The 24019-nt window shown below is 45.3% G+C and overlaps 1 protein-coding gene across 1 annotated transcript; it reads right to left on the reverse strand.

Annotated features, from left to right (window-relative positions):
• Window positions 1-2135: 2135 nt before the first annotated feature.
• LOC133344623 (thread biopolymer filament subunit gamma-like) lies at window positions 2136-9996 on the reverse strand. Its single transcript, XM_061554644.1, has 9 exons — window positions 8942-9996; window positions 7687-7747; window positions 7216-7311; window positions 6462-6638; window positions 5180-5305; window positions 3812-4032; window positions 2808-3373; window positions 2420-2464; window positions 2136-2275 (listed from the first exon to the last, which is right to left on the reverse strand). The coding sequence occupies exons 1-8, from the start codon at window positions 9247-9249 to the stop codon at window positions 2442-2444; spliced, it is 1578 nt and encodes a 525-aa protein (XP_061410628.1). The 5' UTR covers window positions 9250-9996; the 3' UTR covers window positions 2136-2275; window positions 2420-2441.
• Between the last annotated feature and the right edge of the window lie 14023 nt (window positions 9997-24019).

A 24019-nucleotide genomic window follows, 5' to 3' on the forward strand; every position in this document is an offset into this window, starting at 1 on the left:
TTTTCATTCTGTGGAATGAATATATGATTGTTATTATTGTACTCTCCATTTTGCTTCGTTCTACTACAAAGTTTCAAGTATTTATTATAGTTATAATTCATTTTAATATGTTATAATTATAAGATAAGTTCAATATAATATTCTGAACATCTGCAGTTTTGGTTCGACGTTGAATATTGTCAAGTGAATTTTATGCTAATTTAAGCTTTCCAACGCCTTTTTAATACGTGTTTTCTACTACAACATCAGAGTGCAGCGCCACATTAAATACGCACTACAATGACAATAGTTTAAAGAGATTTGAAGCATGTTTTATTTTCAAAATGGAAATATGGTTTGGGGGGGGGGGGGGAGTCAGAGCTTTGTGACGTCACTTGAGGGAGGTCTGACTTTTTGTGACGCCGTGTGACGAGGGGAGGGGGGGGTCAAAAATCGTCCAAAATCGCGTGACGTCATTTATGGACGGCCCCTTATGTAAAGAATTCGCCAGACTCCAGCACAATTCTAGAATGTTATGCAGGCAAGGGATCGTGGTGCTGGGCATCCTCGTGGCCACAGGCCTTGCCTGAGCGAATGCGTGGACGGGATTGCCAGATTCTCCCCGTGGCAAAATATCCTGATAAAATCCCATTGAAATTTCGATTTTAATATGGAATTAACTCTCGATTTAAAGCTTTCGTGACTGCAGGGATTCATCTTCTTGGTTCTTTCGGTAAAGTCACGTAGAAGGGAAGTAATAAAATAACAAAAATAAAACATTTATATATTTTTTATGTTTTATTTTTATTATTGTATTCCCTTCTACGTGCCTTTACCGAAAGAACCAAGAAGATGGAATTAACTCGTCGCACAATCGCAATTCGTGCAGGAATCTTACTGAGTGGAGTTGTAGGTATCAAATGTCTATTGATAACATTAACTTAACAAATGTGTTCTCCGGCAATATGATGAATTATGTTTTGGATTAGGCCACGTGAATGATCTTGATGAATCTGATTGGTTGTTCCCGTGATATAGTGACACTAATTCAGGAACTCTGAAGATGCTTCGTGAAACGTCGTATCTAATTGCTTCATTAGGTTGTGTGAATCGTTCTTCAACTTACCGGTGAGCTGCGCATTAAGTGCCTGTATACGTGAAAATGTAATTTGTTGGGCCATAGCTGTTGGAGAGCCTTGCAGACCCAAATGGCCAGAGTATTACATGGCCTTACCCGTATATAAATTATGAATTAAAGTTAACATTGTTGAAAATAGCTTTACTAAACTAAACACCTAAAAGCATCGTTCTGACCTGGCTTACATTTAAATCCAGTAAGCCTGTTGGTTAGAACTGTAGGTTTGTGGAAACTCATTTATTTTGACGAATCATTTTTTATTATTGTGTTCCAACACGACAGGAAAAAAACCATCAGAGTGTGTGACAAGAAATGGAAGTGGTGCAGAAATGAGAGCCTTTGTGCAAGAGATGGCTAAGACAAGGGCTGGGTGACGTGTGTGTGCGCGCGCGTGTGTGAACACAGACACTCAATTTAGAAACTAACTTGGTGGAATTTGCGTTAATGTTTCAGCAATGCCTAATGGGTTGGGTGTTCATTGCATGTGCACAGATGGGGAATGAGACAATAATTGGCAGTATACAGATCTATGAATACACGTTATCTGAACCTTTTTGAACATCAATCGCCAATTTTACAATTGTTTATTCTTCAGTGTTGTTTTCTAAAACGACTGCCGAGTTTACCAGTTGCTCAATATCACTTCCCCCGAGGTTAATTTGTTTATCGCGTTTTCGACACGAGTTTGACAGGTATTTCTATGGCGGGGAAAAAAAACCCGCAGTAATGTGGGTGAGAAACTACTGAATCATACAAAACTTGTTTTTGTAAACTTGACTTTTCACCTACTCCGTATGAAAATACATCATTTCAAATAACGGTATGGGTCAGCGAGTTCATGCCCTTTTGTCCTAACCTTTGTGCGCCCTCGGATTCTGCAAAAACAGACTTTTTTTAAAAGTGTTGACCTAGTCATCGGATACGCTGTTCCGGATGTGGTCTATGTGCGTGCACGCTTGACCTCATTTTGTTTTAGTGAAGAAGAAGGAAAAAAAGCACGCAGAAAAAAGCACCACGATCGTTTCTCGTAACGTTTATTAGTGCATAATCTTAGCGTTAGGCTGTGTATTGGTGCGATGGCACGTGAGCTGGACAACTCTGCTGCATGAGGGTTTCCTGCCCATCCATAGCACCTTCCCGCCACCAGCACAATTAAAGCTGTAGGAAAGAAAAAAGTGTATATGTTATGTATGTGACCTAGGGAACCAATGCATAACAAACATACTGTACATGTCTTATTGTGTGCAAGTCGATGTGTGTATGATATTGTAAACAAATCATGTCGGCATATCACCTAATCACCTGTAATGTGCTCCAGCAATCTTTACTCATCAACAATGATGGTTCCTGTAAGACAAGGGAGAAGGTCAGATTTTGATGGTCTGCAGCTTGTATCAGCATGGCTGACCTCAGCAAAACCTGTGACCTCGGCACAATGATATACGCACCATCGCATGTTCATACCGTAGGAACTAGCGCGTCATCATGTAAATCTGATGCAGTGGTGTTCACTGTTTGCATATTCCACTGTTGCCTTTCTAAGTGACCAGAACAGTAGGAATATGTGCTCTTAATTCTTTTCATGGCGTGAGCTCAACGTGCTTCGTGCCATTCCGTATTACCGCTCTCGCGTGACACCAAACAAACGTCAGTTAGCGTCGTGCCGTCTGATAGTCTGCTCGTAACTTACTTCCGCCAGCGATGCCGGTGCCTCCGATGATAGCTCCTGCGCTTGCCTGCTGGAACTGCGCACCGCTGCTCATGCCGCCTGCGGACATCATGGTTGCTGCCCCTCTTCCATCGGCACCAGCCATCACCATTCCTCCCTCACCGACGGTGCCGCCTGCGAGCATGGCAGTGCCACCCTCGATCACGGTCATGCCGGTGACGACCTGCTGCTGCTGCTGCTGCTGCTGGCTGCTCATGCTCATGCTGCTGCTGCTGCTCGAGGTGACTTCGCCACCAGAGATGACAGTCGTGCCACCAACGCCACCTGCGCCAGCGACGACGGCACCAGTGCCACCAGCAAGCATGGCAACGCCGCCGCCGCCGCCTCCGCTAGCAAGAACGGTGCCGCCACCGCCGGCGACGGCGGTCACTCCGCCACCCGTCAGCAGCGCTGGTGAAGGTATCGTTGCCGACTTGCTGGAAAAGATTGCTCCTCCGCCGCCGCCAGAGATGAAGGTGGTGCTTGCCCCGCTTGAAAGAACGGTGGAGCCCGCGCTCATGCTCTTGTCGGACCCGACATTTAGGAGCCTGGGTGCATGATTTGGAAAGGATATTTCAGCGGTGCACAGGACAATGCAATTAAATGATTGTATCATTGTCTTCTACTCTTCTTAGAATCGAGACAGTGTGAAGGAGTAGGACAAACTCGGCTTGGAAAGGCAAATCTCCCTCTTGAGAACGGCAATGTGGTCAGTGTTTACAGGCTGCACTTTAATGTTTTAAATGACCATGCCTGGCTGAATGCAATGTGAGAATGAAAGGGCCATGCGACACTGTCTTAGGCTATGAGTATGCCGGGTTAAAAAATAAAACTGGAGCGAAACAATTCCCCTGGCCAATTTATGACCTGGAAGGTGATGACGGCGACGATGTTCTCAAAATCCACCGCACTCATGAGACCTTCAGTGCAGCCTCATGAACAGCGAGCGTCGGGGGAAGAAATACGTTTGGCGACGCGTGACTCACATGGCCTCCTCGCCCTCCAGCAAGCGCCGGTAGGTCTGGATCTCGGTGTCGAGCGCCGTCTTGACGTCCAGCAGCTCCTGGTAGTTGACGAGCTGGTTCTGGAGCGCCACGTGCGACGCCTCGATCTCCTGCTCGAGTGATACGATGAGGTTCTGCACGTCCGTGACGCTCGTGGTGGAGTGAAACTGGTACTCCTGCAGTGTCGACTGCAGCGTTTGGTTCTGGATTTTTTTTTTTTTTGCAGAAGGAGGAAAGGTACAGAATCCGAATATGTGTTTATACTGGAGGAGGAATGCCGTGAGCTGTCATGCTATTTTTCACAGGTGTCCAGTAGGGGCGGGTAAGAACGTTACCGCAACAAGCAATACAAAAACGCGACAGTAAAGCAAAGTACAAGAAAGGTAAACAAAGCACCCAAAAACATCCAAATAAAACGAAACTATCACCATAATACCAAGTAAAGCCCACTGAGGTATTAACTCATTTTGCAGACGCGACCTGCTCACAAATGATAGCTCAACAAAGTGGCTTGTCATGTGGAAATTTCTAGCAGCAAAATGATCTCAATAAAGGCGCAGCCCTACAATGTCTTGCTCTCACCACTGCTGGCAGCAGGGCCTGCGTGCTTGGAAGAGGTGGGAGTTACCGACACAGTTACCCCACCACGCGCCACCTGCCAATCGAACGACGACCCATTTATACTGCCGGATGGACATACGCGGGGGAGTGAATTGTTTCAGAAGGAACAAATTCGACTTAAACATCCTGCATTGAAATTGTTCTTGGCTCTTTTGTATCGCTGTTATTTTACAAGGGTTTTTGTTCTTCTATATTTGTAATAAAGGTTGTCAATGCCTGTGGTCTACTCAGTCGATCATTACTCCAGGCTTGAAAAATTAAGTGTCATTTCATGAGAAGACTGGCCCCACATTGGAAATGTGGAATTTCCATCATTGGCTCAGGGCCTCCAATAGAGATGAGCAGTGTCCCATGCTCGTTTGAACCAGGCAGATACTCAGCGATTTTCACTCATGCTGAATACATTGACAAAAGCCTGTCTGTCACACAGCGCTTAGCAACTTAACGCCAATAGAACACGCAATAACTAACACATCCCTTGAATTAAACAAGATTTTCGGAACCTTTGGAAATGGTCGATGGGATGGAGATGCAAAGTCGAGCAGTACAAGAAAATAAGGATGAAGAGGCATGTTCTGTGTGATCGTTAAACAGAGAATGGATGAATGAAAACAGAGTATCAATGAAGGCATCGGGGTTCGTGAGAAGTTCGTGGGGAGTGTGGTGTATGTGGTGACAGACACTCCGCATGGAAATGTGCTCGTTGAACAACTGCAGACAATGCCGTACCACATTGATGAGCTTGTGATATTCCACACTTAAGTCTTCGATTTCGTTCTGCAGCGTCGTCATGTCTGTCGTTATGGTCGTGAGTTGCTCGCTCGTCTGTGTTGTTTGCTGCTGAATTTGCTCAATCTGTTGGAGCAAGGGGCGCACAGCAACCGTGAGCGTACATTTCAGATGATTTCATCGCACGTGTGAGCAAATCTACTTGTACATTAGGCAAAGTTCTGATCCTCTTGCATCTTATCCTCCAGAACCACCAGTGAGGTATTAAGGATCCTGTCATCAAAAAGGCTTTGCTGAAATTAACTAGCTATCAGCTGGTATGTTTTGACAATGTTGTATTTAGATAGCGTTTATTACATCCACACGAGTTACGTTATTTCATTGCCAGTTTCTGCTGTCCAAAATTATATTTTTTGTAAAACAAGTTCTGCCTTTCATAGTTGTGTGAGCGTGATGCATAACTACAAGAGCAGGGATATTACTGTGGGAATTACATTGGCGTGAAGTGTCACCAGTTACATAAAGTTGCATAAAGTGTTGTGCAGTGGTCGCACAAGTCATAAACTAATACAAATATTGCCTCCTAAGCACCTCAGTGTGCCCCAGATTCATGAAAAAATATAAGTATAACAAATGTCAGCTGTAATTCAAAGCCTTGTAAAACACAGAGGAAAAAAAATTACATAATGTCATCCCTGTATTGTCTCTCATCTAAATCCACATTTTATCTTGCCTCCGCCTCTCATCGCACTCCACGTCTGTCTTCCCCGGACCTCGTTTTACTCTCATCACCTTTCTCTTCGGTCTACATTTCTCTGACGTGACTACATCACTCTCCCTTGACTCGTCTTTCATCTAAGAGATTGTAAATAAAACATGAATGAGCGATGTCCGCAATGGGTCAGCACCACCAGCAGAGGAAGATCGAGAAAGTGGTTCTCATCGTCTGGGTGGTGGAGGAGAGGAGGGGATGGGAGGCGGGGGGGCAGTCCTCAAATTTCAAGTTTCATTTCTAAAATAGGACCCAACAATGTTTAAAAATAATAATCAACGTATTTTCTTTGGTAATTATCAATAAAATACCAAATTTCAGTTCTGGAAGAGGGGGCAATCACAGCCTCCCTCCCCAACCTGGACCCCCACCGCCGACTGACTCACCCACCCACCCACCACCCTGCCACTCACTGGAGAGACGCGGGTTTTTCTAATATGGTGGAGGGCGTTTTTGCGTCTCTCCGTTGCTGGCCCGTGCAGAGATGGACCAGAGCAGCGGCGTCGTTACCTTGCTGGTGCAGTAAGCGTCCGCCTCTTCGCGGTTGCGCTGCGCCGCCGTCTCGTATTCGTTACGAAGCGTGCTCAGCGCATCCATCAAGTTGATGGACTTGCCGCTGTCCACCTCGATCATGCTGCTGTGTGTGGTCGCGTACTTGCCGAACTTGGCTGACAGTTTCACCATTTCCTGCGCGTCGAACATTGGCAACCACCAGTTTGTCGTCGGTCAAGCGAGCCCTTCGTTGCTGCGGGTTCTTTCAGAATCGTTAGCAGCCTCGGGTTATACATATAAGCGAGATTGGCTGGCGTTGAAAGAAATCTGCTTCAATTGGAAGGCCGGATACACGTTTGTAGCGGTATGGTCCTGTACACATCCTCTGATAATTAAGCCCATCGACTACGATGATACATAGTTGGTATTATGTATACATGTAATAAGTATGTAGTGTATAATCTTGAGGGATGATGATGGTGTGGGGGGAGTCCTACTTCCAGCAGTGGATAGAAAATGATTGATGATGACGAATCTCAATGCACGTCCTGCATAATCAATGGCTATGTATGACCCGCCCATACAGGACATCTATGAAAAAAGTGCTTTGTAGCTCATCGGATACCTCCAGTCGAAATGAAGTTACTGATTCTCCTTAATTGTGCAGGGCATGCATTTGACGTTACGTGCAGTCTGTGACGAATGCCTTACGCGCCATCTCGCTCAAATGAACTGGCCTGACTAAAATGCATGCGCGTAATGGGTGACATACTTCTTTGTGAATCGTGTTGTGGAAGGTCAAGTCTTCCTGCAGAATGGAGTACTTGCTCGTCAGGTCGCTCTTCATTTCCTGGGCAGCGTCAAGGTCCTTTGTGGGAACATGGACCGAAAGTTAGAGCATAATATCGCTTACTTTTGGGGGGGGTTAGATCGCAGTAAATGTGTCGTTAAACCCGCCACCACCTGACACAGCCAACTATGTAAGTTTTGTCACATAAACAAAACGTGCCAATTCGTTTCTAGTACAGCACCGTCGGTGTGTTGCAGGGTATTGCTCGCGAAAGCCTACGTGTTCAACGGAAAGTTAGTGCCCTAACTCAACGCTTCCCCACAATGTCAGGCCCGTGCGATGAAAGCGCCGGAGCCGTGAGGCTGCACGGTGGCCCCAAGCGTCGGCAATGTCACAATGAAGCCAAAAGGTGCCACGTTGCCGATGTTACCGATGTCACGCGCGCACACAAACCCGTTTCATGTTGCTGATGTCCGTTTCCAGTTGGAATTTCACGCCAGCCTCAAATTCATACCTGGACACAACAATGGTATTATGATAACAGGTGATACATTGTGCGTATACATACACACACATATTCTGTATTGACACTTGTGAATTGAAGGTTATTTCTTTTTTTTTGGAAAACCACGTGTCCCTTTACGATAAATGTGTTTACGGCAGCTACACGTTGCTTTATTTCCTGCGAGGTCGGTGTTGAAGTATATGTTGTTTGTGCCATGTGGTTTGTGAGGTTATTGGTTTCTTAACTTTGAGATTACGCGGCCGTGTGCCTAAGCAAGTGGAGCGTGGGTGGGTTGGGTACCGGTGCAACGAATTAAATTGTGCCCCGTCCCGATTCCCCCACCGCTCCCCCTATTTATAATCTGGCATCTTCACCCCCCTCCGGCTCGTTGGGACCTGGCCCAGTTGCGCCAGCGAGCTGCACACCTGGGAGCTGCATCACCTGAGAGCCACACACCTGAGAGCCAAGTCAGTGGGGCCGCTCGCTTTATCGGCGAGGGTTTAAACCCAGGGGCTCTCAAAACTCCCCACGCACACTGCACCCTGGCACCCTGCACCTTCCGATGTGCCGTGTCGCGTATTGTTATTAAACATATAAAAACAGTAACTACAATCGAACAATCTATCTTTAAGTTGTTCGCTTAAGTTCGCCATGAGCAACACATGTTGCATGGGTTATAATAGTGTGATAAGATACACTTGGTTGTTAGTGAACACACTGTGAATAATGCACCACTATATTTGTGTGTTCTGATTTCAGATTGGACGCGAAATTTGATGACGACGATGACGAAGCTGATGATCCTCGTTAATCCTCACTCCGTGCATGATCGTCGCTCAAATTATTTGCAACGTAACGATTTGAGAACATATTCTTAGGTTTTTTCCGGTAAAGTCACGTAGGTAAAAACATTAAAAAGTAAAATAAAATAAAAATCACGACGTTTCGGAGGCAACACAAGCTTCCGTGGTACCGTCACAGCCACGACAGCTGTATCAAGTAAATGAGAGATTGCAGGAGCTACCACTCCGTTTACCTACGTGACTTTACCGAAAAAACCTAAGAATATGAATCATTGCAGTTACGAAAGCTTCAAAACTAGATTTGAGAACAGCAGCCCTTTTTTAATATAGAGAGAAAACAAAACACGACAGCACGGTGACCAAACACGCGTCCCGTGCAAACAAAAGAGCGCAAACCGACTTCGACTTGATCTCCTCGGCGGCGACCCTCAGGTTGTCCACCTCGATCTCCAGGTGGACGCGCTCCATGGTGAACACGTTGATATTCTTGAGCATCTCGGTGACGGTCACCTCGTAGTTGTCCACCGTGATGGAGGGGTCTGGCATCACGGGGCTGCTGCCAGTCATGGCCTTGAGCTGCGCCTCGAGCATCGCGTTCTCGATGGTCAGCTGGCGCACCTTCTCCACGTAGCCCACCAGGCGCGTGTTGAGGTTGTTCAGGATGCCCTTCTCGGTGAGGCGGTTGACCATGGGCGGAAGGGTCTTCATCAGGTTATTCACCGTGCTGTGGAACCCGCCCTGAGTGATGGCTCTGCCGATGCTGAAAGCCGGGCTGCTAGGGAAAGCCGGCCGGGCCGCTCACACCCCCCGGCCCCATGTACATGCCGCCGGTGGGACCCATGTACATGCCGCCCGTGGGACCCATGTACACGCCCACCGCCGCCGCCGGAGGGCCCCATGAGTTGGCCACCAACCACGGTGCCGTGGCCCATGCCCAGCTGGGACATTCCACCACCCGCGCCGAAAGCGGAGAGCGGCCCCCCGCTGATGCCGCCAGGCACCCCATACGTGCCGCCAGCCCCTCCTAATCCAGAAGCCCCAAAGGACCTGGGATACCCGAGACCTCCTCCCGTCCCAAGGACTCCTCCTAACCCACTTCCCAAGAATCCTGCACCACCCCTGGCACCACTCCCCGTGCCGTAGATGCCCCCGCTGGACATGGATCCCCCTCCGCTATAAAAGCTGCTCATGCCACCACCACCGCCACCACCGCCTTGTGCAAACATTGAGCCTCCTGAGCCTACGCCGCTGCTACTGCTCATGCCACCACCACCGCCACCACCGCCTTGTGCAAACATTGAGCCTCCTGTGCCTACGCCGCTGCTGCTGCTCATGCCACCGGAATAGGATGAGCTCGAGGACTGCATGATGGCTTGCTCTTGTTTCCCGATTTGCAGCACAGTGATACGGCAACTGGCAGTGGCTTGCAACGTACCCCGCGTCGGAACAGAAGCAAGCTGAATTCGGTCGCGGATTTATAGAGGGGAATTAACAAGAAAAAATCTAACAGTGACGCGGTTGTCAATTGTGTATTCAGAAATAAGTTGTATGTTCAGAAGCGCGTTGTTTGGAGACATGTACAGACTCGGTTTTCGGCATCGATTGGGCTGACGTGGTATTTATGAGCACGTGCAGTGAGATAATTACGTTACCAACTTGCGGTGGCGTTCTGCTTAACATAAACACGTCCTGGAGTATGATTTATGCATGAGCCCGTTAAGAGTGAATGCTATTCTAATGTCAAAGTACCGTATAACGTTGACCTGCTTAAACATGTAGCCTAGGGTGCGACTCAATATGCAAATGGTAAAAAATAAGTTAAGTCTCACTTTTCTGGGATCACATCCTCAAAATGTTGTTACCTTTGAGATAAAAGTCAATTTCTGAGTGTAATTCTAATCTCTGCGTATTCACGGGTTGCTCACGATCCTGTCTAATCCTCTGAGTATATAACCTAATACCACGACCCGTGTGTGTGTCGAGTCGAAGGCATCATTGAGCAACCAGTATATACTCAGGGATGTTATCTTAAACTTCCAGTAGCTTCGGTTTAACTGGCAAATTTAATACAAATCAAGAGGTCCGATTTTGAAAATAACAAACTGCATTTTTGAGTGGCACCCGAATCAGTTTAACAAGTAGACATTCGCGACCAATATTATTCATAATCAACGTTTTTGGGTTAGATCGCGTTATTTGTCAACGTGACACTTTTTTTGCTGATTGGCCGTGTCGGGTGGTGGAGGGTTACGACACATTTATAAATAATGCCATCTAACCCAAAAACGTTGATTATGAATGGCACCCGAATGTTGCCCTACGCTTAAAGTCTTCTGAGCTTTTTAAAACGCAACATACAAGCGTCGTAATGAAATATATTCTTAATGAAATGACCTTTAATGAAACAAGATATCGTAATTCTTGCAGATATGGCATTTACTGATTTATGACACGTGAATAGGATTGAGAATAGACAATTGCCATTTCTCTGGGCAATACGTAGTCGATAAGCAATGCATCTTTGCATTTATATGGCACCTAAAATCGTCAGCGCTCAACGCGTCTGACACCACATCTCAAACATTCAAAGGGTATCCCCAGTGGCAGCTGTCCCTGTGCGGCACACTCAGCACCGGCCTGAAAGTGGCCATTGGCCGGGCCGTGTCACACAAACCCTCTGGGTTGAAGTTAGTTAATTGGGAGTTGATGTTGTGCAACTGTTCTAGTTAAACAAACCCTGAACAAGTGACAAACGCAAACAGATGCTGTATCTTGCCTGTGGAGAGAATATCTTTCTGCTGTGCAAGAAACCCTGATAGAGAATTTTGACTTTGATCATACTAATAAAAGAATAACAATCGTTCACTCAGCTGGCTGTGGTCTTTTGAGAAAATTATTCTTCTTCCTAGCGTTGTTCCCGCTGTGGCGCAGGGTCCGCTTTTCGGCATTGTCTTCTCCATTTGGCTCGGTCCAGGGCATCTTCAGGGGATGCGTTGACCGTCTTCATGTCTTCCTTTATTGAGAAAATTGAGAAAATTGTGAAATCAAATTTTGTGTCTAAAATTGATTGCCGAGGCTTGCTATTACGCCTGTGTCAAGAATCATCCTCGACATAGAAATGCATTAAATAGAACATTCAAAAGTATATCATAATCAACAGGTAATATAAATCACATGTAAAAAATCGAACTGCACCATTAAATATGTTCTCATTGACATCTTAAATTAAAGCGGTACATATGAAGAACAAATAATAAAATCACATCTTAACAAAGAATGCGCTGAGCAAATGCGAGTCTTGAATTACACCCGGTCACAGGCATGGTGAGCGCGAACTCCGATCGATGTCATTGCTAAACACGATGAATCATGAACGATGGGGAAAGGGGGTTTTCTAGCTGTTAAAAGGTGATTTGTCGCAGTGGTTATATTCATAGAAATGTAATTCTAGGGTTGCATGTCATTGCAAGTTCATTTGAAGCGAACATTCGTTACAACCTCAACTTAAAGCTTTCGTGACTACAGGAATTCCTATTCTTTGGCTCTTTCGGTAAGTCACGTAGTTAGGTTCAAATTAATCAAAATAAAACAAAAAAACTACGACGTTTCGATCGCAACACAAGCGGTCGTCATTAGGTGCCTGTGTTGCGATCGAAACGTCGTAGTTTTTTTTGTTTATTTTATGTATTTTTAAATCACAATTTCAAGAAAGTTGAAGGAGCGTCAAACATGTACATTCATGCGATTTGCAGTTTACACATTTTGAGAAACTCAAGTAGGATACACACTGTATATAATAAGTAGGATGTAATATCCTACTTAAGTATAGGAAACGGTATATATATGTATACACACGCAGGGTTTCCCCTCGCTTTATGCCCGTTCGGTTTTTTTGCAATTTCGCGTGTACGCCGCTAAACATATTTCTTCTCTACACAAAATTCGCATTGTGCCGTTTGAATCCACTCGTAGTGCGGCTATGCGGTCGGACGTGGGACAACACTGCGTGTACTGTGTGTGTACTATTTGTGTACTGTGTGTGTACTGTGTGTGTACTATTTGTGTACTGTTTGTGTACTGTGTGTACTGTGTGTGTACTATTTATTATTCATATGAGTTACTATTGCCAGAAGGGATATTGCTAAAAAAAAAACGTACACGGTGATCCGTGAATAGATACCACACTCATTTCGACTTACCTTCTCAACAGGTGATTCAATGTGCATTGTGAAAGTGATTGTTCAATATTTCCAGATAGAATATAATTCAATGTTTAATACGTATATTGAGAATGGTAGGGGACGTGTGTAGGATTTTAAATTAAATGCTTGTTTGTCTCCTTATCCTTTTAGTAGGGTATACCTACTATAAATATATTACCACGTATAGTTGTTTATATATAAGGCAATGTTAAAAACTAGGGTGGCCGTTGATTTGCGATATATGTACACATTGTAGGATGCACTGTATGCAATCAGCCGTATAGACTTACTCCTTGTAAAGAGCATACCTGTCAACCCATACGGTGTAGTCGTATTCTTGTCCAGAGAAATTCAGTTTTCAGGTCCAGACGGCGTACAGTCGTTTCAAAACGGGCAAAAAGTATATTTGTTTGTGTTTCTTCCTTGCGATGGGACTTTTGTAGGATGAACATTGAGATTTATAAAGGGCACGGGGTGACCAATAAGGTCTGGATTGCAGAGGTGTGGACTCGAGTCATGTGACTTGGACTCGAGTCAGACTCGAGTCATGAATTTGATGACTTCAGACTCGACTTGGACTTGCATAACAATGACTTTGTCCCACCTCTGAGGTGTGGACTTGAGTCATGTGACTTGGACTCGAGTCAGACTCGAGTCATGAATTTGATGACTTCAGACTCGACTTGGACTTGCATAACAATGACTTTGTCCCACCTCTGCTGGATTGGTCTGTAATAAGGTCGGCACTGATAAGGGGTTGACAGCTATGAAAGAGTGACGATCACTTGGAGAGTTGCGACCTCCTCCGCCAGGCGTGCTCTTCCCGATTCGCCCGCTTCTTCACGTGGCGAGCGCTCGCATTGTCACGTGTAAGCCGGAGCGAGGCCCAGCACCCCATTCCATCACAACCAGGGACCCTTTGTCCCAACGCAGTAGCGACACGAACATGGGGCAGAGGTGGTCAAAGCTACGAGTTGGGGCCCACCTTGACAGCCGCCATGAGATGTGTTTTCAACGGCAGTGTAAAAGAACGACACCGGCTTATTTCGCGAAGACGGAGCGCGCCCCGACAGCGTTAAATGTTCGAGACCGCGAAGCGTAACGATGACGTGATGAGGCAAGAGGAAGCCGCGATGTATACAAGACTCGGTGCGGCCGCGCAAGACAAATCAAATATCTGGGGGGCCCAACCTGATCGATTGCAGCACCCCCCCCCCCCCCCTGAGCTGATAATGTAGTCACTTACGCCACGATCTCAACGGGTACTGAATATGGAAATTCCCAGAAAACGAGTGGGTGATGGCCCTCCGGGCGTAACTCTGAGGATGGTTTGGAGTCACTCTGCGCTGGCGGCTGGCTCAGGTCAGTGCGGTCGGTGTCTGCAGAGTTGCAGTGAGTGCGCTGGCAACTGGCGGCGACCCTGGTTCGTACCAGCGGTTGCGGATCGACCCCGGGGTTAGAGCCGCCCGGGCTCACGCTCTCCCACGCCGTCTCGCCGGAGCCACACACATCCTGGTTGCGCAGTCTGATCACGCGCCTGCTTGGCAACACCAAGTCCTGTATAATCGGCACAGCATAGATAAGCATGTATTTGTCTAGCCACGTGTAAAATTTAAACAGGAAATATTATATTTTTTACAAAACCCCTTCGGCTCCCAGGGCTGTATTTACTCCAAGAAGACTGTGAGGCCAATGTGTTTTTTTGTTTTTGTATGGACAGACAGATTTATGAAGGAGACATTATCTGCTAATCTCGCCTATATAGACACAATCATCATCAGGACTTCATTTCAGCCAGAGCTGGCTAAGGCTGAAGTTTGGAAAATATCTCTCCCCACACCATTCGCTGTCGGGGGGTCGTGGGTGGTCCAGTGGATTGGGAGATAGAGGTTCTGGATAATGTTCCATGAGATGTTTAGCCCTGATTATCATAATCCTCAATCCACTACTGGATTCAGGAATCCCCACGCCGTAACCATATCTCACAATGCTGTGATGTAATAACCCACCTAGCCAGCATCTGCACACAAGCTGATTGCATTGCTCCATCTCCCCGGATAGTTGAGAACAATGCGATGTGTCATATATATATTTCATCATCAACAGCAGCAGCAGCAATTATATTTAGTGACAGGTAGTGGGATTTACCCACTTTTCGATTGGCTTTAGCGTCACGCTCCACGGGAGGAACATGACTTCACTGATTACGGGAATCATCCATTTCAAAGTGTTTGGCAGGAGACTGACAGCAAATTTTAGAACGAAAATCTTTTACCACGAAAAATTTCTGCGCACAAAATTCAAGAAAACGTATTTCAGAAAGGTTGCGCTCTGGTAAATGAAGATGGACTCGACAGTGATCATTCGCGATCTCTCCACTGCTATATGAAGACTTCCCCCACGTATTGGCCAACTCTCACGGCCTCTCGATGCAGCGAACCATCTCGCAAGCTCAGGGGTCGGCAATCTGCAGCTCTTTGGCTGCCCCCCTTTAGGGCAGATGTTTAAAAAGCAAAACCTTAAACATAATTTAACGTAGAAATAATGTGTTGAATATAGCAGGGAATGGGTGACTATGGAATGTCATGGTTACAACAAAATGTTCGACAAACTGCATTGTTAAAGAATAACTAAAGCTGGTGGAAACTAAATAGACAGCAGTTTATTTCATCACCTATTTTGTTTATTGTCACAGAATGTGTTGTTGTCATTCGTTGTTAGTGGCTGCTGCAGGTCCGTTGCCGCAGAAACTCGCTGGGTCACGGGGTTTTCCGAGAAACAAAACGAACGGGCGACTTGAATTGAAGCTGCGGAAGAAGTCCCGGACACGTGACATAGCGACACCGACAAAGTGGAAGTCACGAATGCAGCAGACTGACGCGGTGATTCACGATTGCTCTAACGTTTCAATATGTGCTCCGACTCACGTGATTTTTTCGCCAGAATATTATTTAAATCCTAGAGTTATATATGTACAATGTATGTACAACCATCACAAAACATAGTATTATTTTGCCATTTTAATACTTAAAAAGGCAGGTTACTTGAAGTGCTCAGAGTATAGGATTGTGAGTATGAAAATGACAGCTTTCCGTTTTTCTCTCTCTCTACTCGTACTATAGAGAAATACAAGTTCAGTATGTCTTTCTAACATAGTAAGTTGTGTGTAGCCTATATGCTATAAGCGACACACAACTTACTCTGTCTGTAGACAGAGGTGGAATTAAATAAGGGTTCTGACCGATCTGAACGGATTGAACTCGAGTTATCCCATCATCGCGCGTGGAATGTTATCCTCGTTGTAATGACTCGCTAAAGCGCAAACTTACGCAGCAAGGTAGGGACTGTATTGGCAAAAATACAGTGTCTACCTTACTCGAAAACGTGGTGCGAATCAGTTGAAAAGGTCCATTTATAAATAAAAGGTAAAGTTGCCGCACCGCAATTTCCAGCTCACAGCATTGTTGGAGGAAGAGTCTCCTCGAGATACATAGAGAGAGAACTCCAAAGAGCCCATCTTTGGCCTACTCTTCCACGTGGGCCAGGTGTCTTGAATGAGGTGAGACTGCCCGCACTTTACCCCACCACTCGTGACATGCCGACGGACTGACTGTGGTGTGTACCCATGTCGACTGCTGAGTGTGGACAGAGGTGGGCAGGGTGGGGAATTGAAGAAGCGTTCCCATTACTCCAGCTGTCGCGCTGGCAGAGTGAACCGATGACTCCTGAGTTGAAAGTCCAGCGGGCTAACCATTAACCCCATGCCGGCATCATCCCAAGATCATTGCAAATATGGGCCATCCATTTAGTACGTACACAAAAATCTGTCAAAATTTGACCACTCCCCCCCCCTATCCCTGTACGCACGCGTAAATTGTATACCCCCCCACCTGCGTACGTACGTCTGACGCACACCCCCCCCCCCCCGAATCCTATAGAACGGTCGATATTTAATCCACGCAGAAACGATCAAGGATTAATAATATTAATGTGTTTAAGCAAACATAGTCCACCGCCGGCTGCATTAACGAATTAAGTTGGGTACCTTGGCCACTTATTTTGCTGAGCTGCGTGATAGCTGCAGTCAGGGGCACGGTGGCACACAAGTGACACCTCTCCCATAGTCCTACTTCTTGTCTGACAGCTGAATAAACTGAACTGTGGCTCATTTGAAGGCCAATGTAGACAAATTATTATCGAGGCTTCACCCCCCCCCCCTTTCCTATGCGTACGTATACTGTCAGTAGACCCCCCCGTGCGCAGGCGTACGCATTTGGGTTAACCCCCCTCCCCCCTCCATGCATACGTACTAAATGGATGGCCCCATACACCTCATTATTCATGATGTGTATTTCAGTTAGATTGCAACGCTTGTACTATTTATTGTTTTAATACTCACAGTACTCAGAATGTCTAAATACTGAATAAACTACACAATAAACTTAGATATTTTTTTATTCCTCTCGGAACGTTGCAGGGATTGTGAAGTGTCTAAATGTGGAAGGTGTTACTTGCGTGTAGAATGTAACAAAAATTTCATTGACAAACCGTGTATACGCTTGGGATAATAGGAATACCAAGATAACAGGAAGAGCAAGAGAACTAGTCATACATGGTGTTTGCAAATTAGAGCACAGTGAAATATAATCATTGCGTTGTATGACGGTGCAACATTCTACCTTCATATACATTGGGAACAATCACTGTCTTGGTGCTTTGATATCAATTTCTCTAAAGTATAAAGCACCATTAAATGTTCGCATAATGCTGTAATCTTAAACGGTCAAAAAACGGGTGCAAAGCAAACTAAAACTATCAGTTAAATTTATAATTGTGTTTTGTATGTAATATAACATTGCATTTGTATTAAATCGTGTCCTCCTTATAGGTTGCCTGCGTGTGTGTAACCTCAAGGCAATCCTCTCCTGGTTTTTTATGTTTATAAAAAAAAAGTTCTTAACAAAACATTTAAACACTTGATGTACAGGTAGAGCCGACTTTGCGCTCAATCGTGTGACAGTGATGCCCCGTGTGATGACGTGTACTGACGTGTACACAGTGCTATCGCAAGCGAAGCCGTGCTCGTTTGAAGATGCAGGACTCTGGACGCGTTCCGATCGTTAAGGGGCCAACACTGACGCGGTGCGCTCATCTGTCCGTTTCGGAACACGTGGCAGGCCAAACGGGATCGTGCTTTGTCATTCAAGAGCATCGCAAACCTCGACATCGCCCCCTGTTGGAGCGAACGCATATTAACAGCGGATACTCTGGTTCTTTCGGTAAAGTCACGTATAAAGAAAAAATACTAATTCTAGATTTGAAGCTTTCGTGACTGCAAGGATTCATACTCTTAGTTCTTTCGGTAAAGTCACGTAGGTAAAAAATGAAATAAAAATTAATACAAATAAAAAACAAAAACAATAATATCACGACGTTTCGGAGGCAACACAAGCTTCCGTCTTCAGGTTAAACTGTCACAGCAAAATATCTGTACCTTATATAGTGGTCAAGGGGGGAGGAGCCAGGAAGGGCAGTGGGGGAGGAGGAGTTGTGAGATGGTCAAGTACTGCTGTTGGAACTGAGCCTTTGTAATGTAGATGGCATATGTAGATAAGCCAGCTAGGATCAAGCCGCATTTTGTTATGCTGCTGGGAGGATAAATTAATTAAATACGATTAAGCCGCCTTTTGTTATGCTATTGGAAAATAATAAATTAAATACTAGCATACGACGTTTCGATTGCAACACAAGCAATCATCATCAGGTATAAATGAATGATAATTGCTTGTGTTGCAATCGAAACATCGTATGCTAGTATTTAATTTATTACTTTCTCTTTATACGTGACTTTACCGAAAGAACCAAAGAGTAATTCCTGCAGTCACGAAAGCTCCAAATTAAGTATTAACAGCGGTGATAATCACTCCTGTGAAATTTGGGTTCCGAAATGACACGACCTATCATTTCACTCTCTCGTAAGACGGGCGCAACCTGAGGTTCCACTGAATTGCTTTAGGATCTCCGTCATCGGACGAACAACAGAATATCGTGGTGTGTGGCACTCAAGTTGATCATAAACAAAAATGTACCCGTAAAAACAAAGTTTTTCACTCTAAATCCTTTATATGCGTGGCGGCTAGAGTCCTCTCGTCCTCTGGCTTGAGATGGCTGCCACATATGGGTCAGATGATTGTCTGCCAGCATTAAGCAATTGGTAATTAAATATTTTTTTAAAATTCCCTAAACAGTGTAAAATTTAGGAATGTTTTTTTCACGAAAATTAATTGTCACGCACAACGAGTCTGTGTGGAAAATGTCAGCTCGATTGGATCACGGGAAGTGGGTTAAAAAACGACCGAAAGATTTGCACGGTCGTAAGTAAGCAAGCGAACTTAATATAAAGGATTTAAAAATAACCTCCCGCTCACTCCCATCTACCGGTCAAGTCGAAGTGGTTTTCTGGCTCAATTGAGCACCGACTGCGATCATTAGCTGTGACGGTCCCACCTGAAGACGGAGACTTGTGTTGCCTCCGAAACGTCGTGATTTAATTGATTTATTTTCATTTATTATTTTATCTCTATTATTATTTTAAATTTGTATTTGTATTTTATACCTAAGTGACTTTACCGAAAAAAACCTAAGAGTATGAATCCTTGCAGTCACGAAAGCTTCAAATCTAGAATTGACGGCGATTCTCAACGCCTTTAAATGTCATTCAATGTGCCGAGGACGAGTCTCTCCAAAGGACAACCGCTGTTGGCCCCCCCACCCCCCAAGCGATTACCCTCGTGTTATCCACCCCGGTGGGGGGGGGGGGGAGTGGTGTTACCCACAACCACAGCAATTTGAACCCTTTACAACGTTCCAGCTCCTAACCCGTATAGAGTAACTTTGCCTAGACAATAACGAGAGACGATCAGTTTGCGAAGATGGCAACGGCCACCAGCGACTGCCCGCGGTGTGGCTCTGCGTCCCATCGCGCACTCGGCCTCACTGCGCCAATGCCCACGGCGATGTCTCGGGGCAGGCATCTTGCCCTCTGCTGAAGCTCCGACTCGAGCGCCACGAGGAGGGGGATGAAGAGAGAGGAGGAGGAGAAGGAGCGGGATGCAGAGTCGTCGCCTCTGCGTTCTCCTTCAAGGGCAACGAGCGCGTCATTTATCGCAGCGTTCTTCATCGCAAGACCCCTGGTGGCCTTTAGTGCGGCCCCTGACGTGTGTAGCCCCCCTTCGGCAATGCACACCACGTGTGAGACCCCCCCCACCCCCCAACATCATCGTGCTGTGTCAAACCCACCAATGGTTTCAAATGTGTGGCTGGCCCTCACACTGATGATGTCTTATTGGCGATAGTGCCCCCCACCCCTCCTCTGAAAACTAGTGAAGTACATTGCTTTAGTCGGATTGCTACGAGATTACATTTCATGATATGACGGTTATCGAGATATTGGTTTTACATAGCCTCGCACATTGTATTTTAAATGTGTCGTTGGATTTTGTTGTGCCTTGCTGCACGGATAAAGATGACTCAACGTTCTTCATCTGCTTTCACTCAAAATAACAATGACATAGAAGTAGTCTAATCATCATTACAATCTATAACACGTATCACACATCGCAGTTCATCATACAACAGTCAGTAAATCATTCAATTGACGATAATTATGGTGTTATATAGTTTCCATTCAGACAGTTTATCGAAATTGAAAGATAATATTGATTTATTTACAACTTTGATTATACTACGTAACACAATTTTTGTTCCTGGGTTGTAAGTGTTAAAATAAAATAAATCACGACGTTTCGGGCGCAACACAAGCGTCCGTTATCAGCGTCCTTCATCAGGATGACGGACGCTTGTGTTGCGCCCGAAACGTCGTGATTTATTTTATTTTCTACCTACGTGACTTTACCGAAAGAACCAAAGAGTATGGATTCCTGCAGTCACGAAAGCTTCAAATCAAGATAGTAAGTATTATTTCGTAATTGCTTATGCCTAAAAAGTACAGAAAATGGCTATTATTCCCCACAAACTTTGCTTTTGTGACCAGGACAGTGATATTTTGAAATTTACCTATTTTCAACTAGAAAACGGGCGAATTTGTGTCTTTTCGTTCACATAAAGTCAGAAAAAGCAACAAATGAATCAAAACGAACATGTATTAATACTCCTTCCTACCTCTGCAGACCTGAAGGCCTGCTTGATGTGAGTGTACTTCAGAAGACTGCAACCAGAATGGAAATCAGCTCACAATACAACAACTGTGCATGTCAAACACGGCAGGACGAGAAGGAAAGATGAGCATCAGTGACTCGTAGTCCAGCTTGAAAAACGATCTTTCGCATCACCGATAATAATCCATTGCCATGGGTGACGTTCGGGACATAATCCTGAATTAACAGTGAAAGGAAGCGGTATTATCATTAGAGGTTTTAGTTCTGCAACTAAACTAGTATTCTGAAGTGACGAAGCTTGCTGTCAACTTGCATTGCAGCATTTGGTATGATGTAAGGTTTTGGGGTTTAGAGAACTGTTGTTTATGAAACTCAAACCGGACTAATTTTAGGTACAACCAGTCGGAGAAGTGTCCACTGATTTTAAGGAGAAATTTATACGAGCTGGTTAAGTCTGAGATAATGGGAGCCAATAAAACGCTGGGGGTGAGATAAATATAGCTACGTGACTTTACCGAAAGAACCAAAGAGTATAGCAAGATGAGCTGGAATTAGGGGAACTGTAGAATAATCTGTGCCAATGGCGGTGACAGCAGGCTACTTGGCAATGGGCAAAAGGTTGGTGCTCGTGTACAGGTCGTCCAGATGTCTTGTGACCCCCCAATTAATTGACCCTTAACAATTGTTTCCCCTTTGCATATTCACTTGTTATAAATAAACGTTATTTAACAAAATATTAAGTTTTAGAGGATTAAATGGGGGTCATCTGGACCACCCTGTATTTCAGTCTTCTCCAACAAATTTCAGAGAGGGGTCCACTTTCGCCAATAAGACATCATCAGTGTGAGGGCCAGCCACACATTTTAAACCATTGGGGTCTGTGACAGCACGACGGGGTGTTTGTCACGTGTCGTTATGTATTGTCAGGGGCCGCACTAAAGGCCACCAGGGGGCCGCCAGTGGCCCACGGGCCTTGCACTGAAGAACGCCGCTGTAACATCATGACGTAGAAGAACCGAAGAAGGAGTAGAGCACTCCAGGTGAGGTAGAGACGCGGAAGACGAGGATTGTCCTGCAGCATCCAGCCCCATCAGCAGAGCCGCCTTCTCCACCACGATCGGGTCGAAGGTTACCACCAGCAGCGGCTGCACCGGCAGGGCAAGGCGGGTCGCATCGGTGCACATCAATCACTCTGCGTGACCGTGTGTACATCACAAACACGGAGAGGGGACAGTATAACAAACATTTAAGAATCATAAGAACAAAAGGGGTTGTTCCTTGGACTTGACAACTCTGAATTATGTTGGTTCAAACTGGTTTAACATTCTGCAGCCAACATTGGGATCTTGTTACTGCACCGGCTTCATGTTATATTCAGGCTTGATTTAAAAGGTATTGTTTCTACCTATACGGCCGTTCGTTGTCTTGACTCTTTATGTTCGTAGGCACTGCAGAAAACTTGGTCTCCTGGTTGCACCCCCGAGATCAGTGAATCCTGAACTTTTGGACGAATAGTCAATTCGATTAAACTGCAAAACAGAGGCTGGGCATCTAAAAAAAATAGCTTCATAGCTCATCGAATTCCTCCAGTCTAAATCAAGATTCTGATAAAGTGCCGCATTCCGTATTTGAATCGAATCTTAGATTCTTCTCGACAATTTATGTTGATCCAAAAATCGCTGAAATTTGTTCCGGAACCCGCTTTGGCTTTCGCTATTTAAATGATGTTGTAAGTCTTACTCTTTGGTTCTTTCGGTAAAGTCACGTAGAAATAAATAAACTAAAATAATAATAGAATACGACGTTTCGATTACAACACAAGCAACCATCATCAGGTACAAATGAATGAGAAAATAAACAAAGTAAACTTGGAAATATAATGCAATACAACACAGAGAGTCGGCCAACAAAGCAGTCAAGACCCCTCCTCGAGAACCGATTCCCCTGAGTCCCTTCCATACCAAATATAAAGATCCCCCGTATAGCCTTAACAGACTATAGGGGGCAAGTGCTGTCAGCGATCATCTATCAAGGCCGGCTCGACACACGAGGGGGTGGGTGGCCAACGCCACGCCCGGCGGCCTTTGTCCCCCTAGTGGCGATGTTTACCCAACGCACCCGGTACTCATTTGCTCTCCTTCCCCCGCACCTCCGATTCGCAGGGTTGGCTTCCAACGGTGTGAAAGAAGCTCAACACACATACGGGTCAGGCATGAACTTTATTGTCAGCATAACCTTTATGGAATGTGCAGGCCTGCATGTGTGTATTTGTACAATTTAAAGCCCACACTTGAGCGTGTTTGCATGCACGCGGGCAGTCGCACAGTATGTATATATAAATAGGCCAAGGCGGTATTGAAAACATGTAATTTATGGTCTATATACTTTGGTCACCATAATTAATCTTTGCACAAATGGACCAGGTGGGGAAGGAAGGAGGGAATTAGGCAGAGAACATTATAACAATGAATGCACTGAGTGTAAATCAGATATGTCGTGCACATTCATTGATGGCGTTTGTATTATTGGGACACACTTGTTTGCATAGGTAACCCCTAATTAAAGCAGAAAAATGTTCATGTCGAAGGATATTCTCTCAAACAATCTGTCCATCATGCATATGGAGCTGACCGGGGTGTTTTTTGGGTTGTTGCGGTTATGAATGGCGACAAGTCATATGGCTCCGAGTTTGTGTTCAGTGACTATGCCAAGGAGTTCACCGTGGGGCAAACATTCGTACGAGCCAACCCATGAGCAGCCCACATACTCCGTGGAGGTATCACATTTGTTTACGATTGTATACGCCTGCTTAACTTTCTATATTGCCTCTTCAAATCCTGCATTATGGCGGTGGCTATGAGAGACCCATTTCTTGCGTAGTTTAATACAGTTGCAGTTTAGTGCTCAAATTACAGAATGTCTGGAAATTAGCAATCAAATAAGTTCCAATTCAAAGTGTGACTTATTGCAAATGTCTGCAGCTATCGGATTCCAAGAACACAGGATGAGATGTTACTATCCTTTGTGCAAGCACTTCCAAGAGTTCATGAACAGTGACCCTGCATGTGAACATCTGCAGGTGGTTTATGCACTTCGATT

Source organism: Lethenteron reissneri, chromosome 20, assembly GCF_015708825.2.
Source record: "Lethenteron reissneri isolate LAM-NWPU_2019-01 chromosome 20, ASM1570882v1, whole genome shotgun sequence".
Classification (NCBI taxonomy): Eukaryota; Metazoa; Chordata; class Hyperoartia; order Petromyzontiformes; family Petromyzontidae; genus Lethenteron; species Lethenteron reissneri.

Bases quoted from the DNA above. Each gene is read 5' to 3' on its own strand.
- LOC133344623 (XM_061554644.1), bottom strand. From the start codon at position 9,249: ATGAAGACCCTTCCGCCCATGGTCAACCGCCTCACCGAGAAGGGCATC. The intron at 3,374-3,811 runs GTGAGTCACGCG...TCATGCACCCAG, and splicing joins CTGGAGGGCGAGGAGGCCAT to GCTCCTAAATGTCGGGTCCG. The intron at 2,465-2,807 runs GTAAGTTACGAG...CTTGTCTTACAG, and splicing joins CACCGGCATCGCTGGCGGAA to GAACCATCATTGTTGATGAG.